The sequence below is a fragment of the Octopus bimaculoides genome, chromosome 18, assembly GCF_001194135.2.
Source record: "Octopus bimaculoides isolate UCB-OBI-ISO-001 chromosome 18, ASM119413v2, whole genome shotgun sequence".
NCBI classification, from domain to species: domain Eukaryota; kingdom Metazoa; phylum Mollusca; class Cephalopoda; order Octopoda; family Octopodidae; genus Octopus; species Octopus bimaculoides.
The window spans coordinates 18500897-18509289 of NC_068998.1; the positions used below are offsets into that span (position 1 = coordinate 18500897).

The 8393-nt window shown below is 35.2% G+C and overlaps 1 protein-coding gene across 1 annotated transcript in view; it reads right to left on the minus strand.

Annotated features, from left to right (window-relative positions):
* The window catches only part of LOC106878905 (centrosomal protein of 78 kDa), a 233610-nt gene that overhangs the window by 224066 nt on the left and 1151 nt on the right, over nt 1-8393 (minus strand). Inside the window, exons 2-3 of the mRNA XM_052974542.1 lie at nt 5654-5815; nt 3365-3471 (exon numbers count right to left, since the gene is read on the minus strand). Of these exons, the coding sequence (XP_052830502.1) occupies nt 3365-3471; nt 5654-5815 (269 nt within the window). The remainder of the gene's footprint in view (nt 1-3364; nt 3472-5653; nt 5816-8393) is intronic.

An 8393-nucleotide genomic window follows, 5' to 3' on the forward strand; every position in this document is an offset into this window, starting at 1 on the left:
ACTACTACTACTACTACTACTACTACTGCTGCTGCTGCTGCTGCTACTACTACTACTAAAGCAGTGAGCTAGCAGAATCATTAGCATGCCAGGAAAAAATGCTCAGTGGCATTTTGTCTGTCAATATGGTTTGAGTTCAAATTCTACCAAGGTTGACTTTGCCTCTCATCCTAGTACCAGTTCTGTGCTGGGGTTGATGTAATTGACTAACTCCTCTCCACAAAAATTTCAGGCCTTGTGTCTATTATACAAAGGATTATGCCAGTATAGAAAACAGACATTTGATGATGATAGTAGTGGTGGCAGCGGCGTTGGTGGTGGCAGTGGTGATGATGATGGTGGTGATGATGATGGCTTGCTTACACAAACATTGTAATTATGTGCAAAACAGAGCATTCATAATTACAAAAGATATAATTACAAAATTTCATTCACACTACAAACTAATTTCTCACACAAAGACAAGAGTAGCTTAATTCTTACAAAGGGAGACATAATCAACTAAATCAATGCCAGCCTAACATTATTCTTTACTTATTGATTCTTTGAAAAGAGATTAAAAATCAAAGTTAATCCTGTTATGATTTGAGCTTAAACCAATGTAAACAAACACAAATACTGCATAATGCTTAATTTGGTAGACTTCTATCTCAGCTATATTCTTGGTCTTAGGTTCAAAATATTTCCAATCAATAAAAATGTCACTTTTTTTTTTGTTTGATGTTAGACATTATAAACAATTTCAGAAAATGCAAGTAATAAGCCCATCAACATTACTCAAACCATAAATCTACAGCTTGCTGATTGCCCATATTAGCAGTTACACAACATAGCTCTTGTCAATTCTCCTCAAATAAGATATATTTAGGCACAGACATGGCTGTGTGGTTTAGAAGTTTGCTTCCCAACCATATGGTCTTGGGTTCAGTCCCACTGCACAGTAAGTACCTTGGGCAATTGTCTTCTACTATAGCCCCAAGCTGACCAAAGCCTTCTGAGTGGATTTGGCTGACAGGAACTGAAAAAAAGCCTGTCATATAAAGGGTGCGTGTGTGTGTGTGTGTGTGTGTGTGTGTGTGTATACACCTTGACTTGGCATTATGATGATTATAAATGAGTATCACCATCATACAAGCAATGTTGTTCGTTTCCAATCTTCCATGAAGAACATGCCTGGCCATGAGGAAATATTATCTCACTTGGAAACAGATAAGAGTTAGCAACACGAAGGGCCTTCAGCCATAAAAAAATCTGCCTCAACAAATTCCATCTAACTCTTGCAGTGAGTATTAAAGGATGACAATGACAATTATGATGATGATGATGATGGTGATAACAAAGTCACATAGCTATAGGGGAGATGATATTAGGTTTTGCAATACTCATATAGTTCTCCAAGAACAATAATGGCATAAATGAAATTATATGGATGCAGTCAGCAATTGAAACTAGATCATAGTCTTCAGGCTGCCAGGCGCTCACCTAAAGAGCCAAACATTATAACCAGCAGTTAGATTGAAGACTATGGAATCCATCACTTTTTGTAAGGTCTTCAAAAGTTTTAAGTAGTTCAGACCAAGTCATAGCATTCTATTGGAACTTTGCCAAGTTCTTTGTCTTCAGAACTGTACTGATATGGTAATTCTTTCCTTCCCCTCCAATTATTAACCTGCAAGACTTCAAATTAAATATTAACAACACAACTATCAGTTATTTCTATCTTTCTTTGTGAGGACATCTGAAAAAATAGACACGGCAACCTCACACCTTCAAACTAATGTCTATGAGAAAAGTTATTAAACAGATGTGAACAACTATGGAATTTATAGGCGCAAACATGGCATAGGCGCGGGCATGGCATAGGCATAGCATAGGTGCAAACGTGGTTGTATGGTAAGAAGCTTGCTTCCCAACCACATGGTTCTGAGTTCAGTCTCAGTGCATGGCACCTTGGGTAAGTGTCTTCCACTATATCCTCGGTTGACCAAAGCTTTGTGAGTGTGGATTTTGTAGATAGAAACTGAAAGAAGCCCATCATATATATGTGTGTGTGTATGTGTGTGTGTGTGCGTGTGTGTGTCTTTGTGTCTGTGTTTGTCCCCCACCACCACTTTTCAACTGGTGTTCGTGTGTTTACATCCCTATAACTTAACGTTTTGGCAAAAAGAGACCAACAGAATAAGTACTAGGCATAAAAAAATTAAGTCCTGAGGTTGATTTGTTCAACTAAAGCCCTTAAGGAGGTGCCCCAGCATGGCCGCAGTCACATGATTGAAACAAGTAAAAAGTAAAAGATTAACTATGTAAAAATAAGCAGAAACCAAATTTGCAGCAGGGCCAGGATTTCACTAAATAAATTGTCTGGGCCAGTCTTCAATTACTAAAAGTTATATCTATACATCATCATCATCTTCATGGTGAAAATAAAATAATTATGAAAGTAAAATAAGAACCTATACATTTATATTTACACTAAATAACCTGCAATTAATTAATTAACTACTGCTAGACTATAATTAAATCTGCCTACAATTAATTCCAATGTTAAATTTTTTTAAAGACGTACATGAATATTTCCTTTCTCCCTCTCTTTCTGTTATTTATTTGATCAACCTCAATGTTAAGCAGACTTTACATAAGATAATGATTATGATGATGATGATGATAAATCTCTTCTTTATTGTTGACCACTATCAATATAGCCATCATCATCAACAACAACAACAATTTGAGTTCTACTCTTACTTGGTAGTACAGTTTGAATTGGCCCACAGTGTAGCTCCTTTCTATCTTGACCCAGAACCATATCATGCAAGAGGCCTAGATTGCAGTTTTCTGCAATATTCTGCAATATTAAGGTGGCAGGCTGGCAGAAACGTTAGCATGCCAGGTGAAATGCTTAGCGGTATTTCATCTGTCTTTACATTCTGAGTTCAAATTCTGCCGAGGTTGACTTTGCCTTCCAAGAAGTAGTGGTGGTTTGAAACAGTTTAATGATCATCGTCATCATCATCATCATCATCATCATTTAATGTCTGTTTTTTCCATGCTAGCATTGATTGGGCGGTTGGACAGGAGCTGGCAAGTCAGGAGATTGCACCAAGTTCAACTGTCTGCTTTCATATAGTTTCTAGGGCAGGATGCCCTTCCGGCACCAGCACCAGTGAGGTCACCAAATAACTTACAAGACAAGACACCTTCAACTGTGGAGGTGATGAGAAGTTAAGAGTATAGGTAGAGGGACAGAAGTAGGCATCTTGCAGTAGAAGAGACACATGGCTACTTCAATAGGAGAGAGGGAGGTGGGGAGAAAGAGAAAGATGAGAACACTTATTTAAATTCATAAAAATCAAAAACTACTTACTCTTTTTCTCATCAGTAGAAGGTGGAATGTAACTGCTGGTAAATACAATGAATTCTAAGCTTTTATTTATGCTTAGAGTACTCAGTAAAGGTTTCCAGTCATTTAACCTAATAAAACAGAAACAAAATTATTTTTCAAATTATTTCTTTTAAGTGAGAAAAAGTCAATCAAATTTACCTTAAATTTCAAAGGGGATTTGAAGGTGCCAGTAAGTTTGGATTATTGTGTAGAACGGAAATGTATGGAATGGAAAAAATTCAGTCAAACACTGACTCAGATGATTGGGTATGGGTGTCTGGACACTGACGATTTGGCATGGGTTTGACTCTGTTTTGTTGACAGTACATATTCACACTGGATCAAATACAAACACACACAGATAGAGAAGGAGGGAGAGAAAAGGACATTGTTCTCTTTCCTCATATATACAAAGAGAAATAATCTCACACACAAACAGAGAGCATGGCAGTAGGGTGGTGAGACAATCATTCAAACAAGAGAAACATTAAAAACACCTGATGTCAAATAAGTCAGTGTCAAATCTACAATGTCAAATAGGCAGCACCAAAATGGCTGTGCCAAAATGTCTCATGTTCACAGCCAAAAATCCTTCCTCTCTCTCTCTCGCCCTCTCAGGGAAAGGCATGTATTTACCTCTTCAGCAAGACACCCGTCCCTGACCTTCTATTATACTTTCAGCTCCTTCAATACTATCTATATCTCACTCAGTTAAGGGCTGTCTTGTCTTGCAAGTACTTGCTAACCTCACTAGTGCTGGTGCCATGAAAAAAAAATACCTAGTACACTCTGTAAATCAGTAAGCATCAGGGAGGGCATCCAGCTGTAGAAACCATGCCAAAGCAGACATTGGGGTATGATGCAACCCTCTGTCTGATTGGTTCCTGTCCAACTGTCCAATCCATACCAGCATGGAAAAAGGGACATTAAATGATGATGATGATGATGATGATGATGATGATGATGATGGTGATATGTAATGCTTACACATCATAATGACAAGTAGAAAACTGCTAGGAAGATAGCATTTCTGTTAGTTATTAACAATATTGATGAAGTCAATGTCGTCATCTAAATAACATTAACCCTTTTGACACCAACCTGCCTGAGAATGCCTTGGTTCTACAATGCATACTTCCTGTTTTAATGTGATCTAAATCAAAACCTTGCATCAAAATTTCATGTTAGTTTATGTTCCAAGCACCAGCTTAATAACAAAATTATTACACTAATTTCTTCATTATTTTTAAAATTAAATGAAACAAAACTAGTGTACGTCAAGAGAAATATGGTAACAAAAGGATTAAAATAGTCAATAGCATCATTTTCTAAAAAAGAAAAAAACATTGCTAATGTTGTATATGATGTCAGTGAAACTCCTGCAGTTAACCCATTACCTCCCATAATTCTATTAACTGGAATTTTTTTATGAAACTTTGATTTCTAGCATAAAACAGCCTTAGAAACACGCTAGAATGATTAAAATAACATTTTAAATAGAAATAAGCGAGAAATTGGGTGAAAAATTAGCAAACCTCATTTGAATATCAGAGGAATATACCTAGTAGATATAGCAAAAAGATTAGATATGCGTAAATATTGACAGATAATTACGAAATTTGTAATTTTTAAGTGATCTCATATGAGATCACTGATAGGTAATGGGTTAATTATGAAACCCACTCCAACCTACCATCCTGTCTTTTTGATTAAATGGTTGACAAATGCACCCAGCCTATAAAATAAACTAAACATTAGTAACTATTCTTTGATGAAGACATACTGGAATACTCTTACTTAGTTGTGTGTGTACACAAGCTTCACAACCCAAGCATGCAAGTTGTGCAACCAGTATGCAAATGAAAGTAAACCTATGCAACCACTACACCAGATAAATTACACAAAAAATGCATTTGTTGGACATTCATCACAGTAAATGACTTAACAGTATATTGACTAAGCTGTATTTTCATACCTATTTTTTTTTAACACTTAAACAATATTTAGTAATTATACATACTAAATTATCTTTATATTTTTAGATTTACACGCAAGCTAGAATTCAATGTAGATAGCTATTGTGAAATTTCTACACATGTAGACTGATCAGAAATTACAAATTACTGATACTTATACACAGACATGTCAGTATTGAAATTAAAGCAAACAAATATTTACATTATTTCTTTGAAGTCAGCTCTAGATTTTAGAACAAAGGTAAATGCAGAAATATTAATTAGAGTTTAAAAATAAAAACAAAAAAAAAATTACCTTATCCTATCAGCATTGAGGTCTAGGATTCCTTGAGGAAGATGTGCTTTTACTGCAGAAAGTGGATAAGAATTACTGAGAGAACAGACATTGTCATAATAGGTTTCAAAATCATAAGCCCCTCTCTGTCTAGCCTGTACACCTTCCATGGTAATCGAACACCTGCGATTAAAAGAATAAAAATTATTTAAAGAAAAATATTATACAGAATGATAAGTTAAATTATTTATTTTATTTATCAAAGTATAATTTGAGTGGAACATATTCTTAAAAAGAAAAAAGTCATTAATACAGAATTACAAATAAAAAGATAGCATATGATACAGGTTTCAAATTTTGGCACAAGGCCTGCAAAGTTCAGGGGGTAGGTTAAGACGATTACACTGACCCAAATGATCAACTGGTACTTATTTTATCAACCCACCAAAATGATGAAAGGCAAAGTCGACCTTGGCAAAATTTGAATTCAGAACTAAAAGACGAATGAAATGCCACTAATCATTTTGCCCAGCATGCAAATAATTCTGCCAGCTCACCACCCTTAATGGTGTCAAATTTTGGCACAAGGCCTGCAAGCTTAGGGGAAGGGTCTGAGTCAATCAGATTGACTCCAGTACCCAAATGGTATGCAATTCATCAACACTGAAAGGCTGAAATGCAAAGTCGGCCTCAGTAGTATTTGAACTCAGAACGAAAAGACGGATGAAGTGCTGCTAAGTATTTTACCCAGCATACTAACAATTCTGTCAGTTTGCCACCTTAAATAGTGTATGAAATTATTAATAGAAACAGCAATTTTATCATTATTTTGTCTAAAGAGGTGAGGCCAATATATGAAATACTCTTGGAGTAGAAAAGCTGGGAAATGTGTATGGTTTGTGCAGTTAACATAGAAATTTACAAGTTGGATTTTAGTGAAAATTACAATCTGAGAGTGTCCAGAAGTGATCAGTGCAAGGACAAACCTAAGGGACAAATAAGGGAAGCTCTGTTGATGCTGAGGATCAAAGACAAAGCTTTGCTCTGGATATGAGAACTGTACAACACCAAAGTAAGGCATATTATAAAAGTCAACAACAACCCATGTGTGGTAAGAAGTTTATTTCCCAACCACAAGGTTCTGGGTTCAGTCCCACTGCATGGAACCTTGGGCAAGTGTCTTCTATTATAGCCTCAGACCGACCAAAGTCTTATAAATGAATTTGGTTGACAGAAACCGAAAGAAGCTTGTTGTGTGTGTGTGTGTGGGAGGGGTGTCTTTGTGTGTGTTTGTCCCTTATCACCATTTGAAAACCAGTGTTAGTGTGTTTATATCCCTGTAGTTCAGTGGTTCAGCAAAATAGACTGATAGAATAAGTACCAGACTTAGAAAAATAAGTCCCAGGGTCAATTTGTTCAATTAAAACCCTTCAAGGCAGTGCTGAAGCATGGCCATAGTCAAACGACTAAGATGAGTAAAAGATAAAATATTTTGGTATGTCTGAAAATATGAAGCTTCCACGAAAGATCAGTGAAGATGATAAATCTTGGAATATATACAAGTAAGCTTTGAGGTTAATAACTGTCTGAGGAAATATGTGGTGTGTAAATTAAGAAGAAACCTTTCAAGCTACTGTTGAATTTTATTTAACCAGTTTCACTAAACTTAAAAACATTTCCTAACAATTTTTGATGCCAATGATATTGGATAGACACCTACGTAGGTTTTCTCTAATTGTCATTCACATATAATATACAAGCCTCAACTGGTCATTGATCTGGGTTTTAGTGAACTCTGAGAAGTATTTTAACAGCTCAGTTATTTGCTGAATACAAATGTGATTAACAGCAAAAACATTGGCAGTATTTATTTTGATATATATGACTTGAATAGTTCAGTCTAATAACTTCAAGAATTTTTTAAAAATTTCTTACAGTATAAAAGAATCTAGATATCAGTTTTGATTTAAATCAATGTTCCACAACCACTTTTTACTTTGATTCCTATTTTATTCTCCTTGACCCCCTATAGTCATTCAATGTTTTAAAAAATCCTATTATATTTTTAATTGTTAAATATCATTAGGAATTATATAAAAGGATTGTGAAAATATTTTGTGCATTGTAGAAGTATAACCAATTTATTGCAGATAAAGTTTAACAACAAAATCTTATATGGACCCCTAAGGGTCATATGGACCCAGGTTGAGAACCACTGATTTATATAAATATACAAGTATGCATACATGGATACATTTTTATCTTGCCACTAACACTACAGTTGGGTAAAATAGTGATTCACAAACTAACAAATACCAGATAAAACAAAAAAAACATTTGTCCCCTCCTCACTTATTTCTAAAAAAAAAAAAAAAAATAGTTTGCATCCATACAATTTTTCATCCATTTTCATAGTGTTGGGCAAGTTTAGAAAGTTTAAAACCACCTTAATTTCATTAAATATATCAATGTGTACGCTCCTACTTCAATCCTCACAGTCCTGTTCAACTCCTATAAGAAGCATTGACCCAAAGAGACCTCGCCACTCTGTATCATTTTTGTATTAGGCTATATGATTAAGAAACTTGCTTTACAACCACATGGTTTCAGGTTCAGTCTCACTGCATGGCATATAGGGTGTCTTCTATTATAGCCCTGGGTCAACTAATGCCATGTGAGTGAATTTAGCTGACAGAAACTGTGGAAGCACAATGTATGTATATATGTATATATATATATATGTATATATATATATATATAT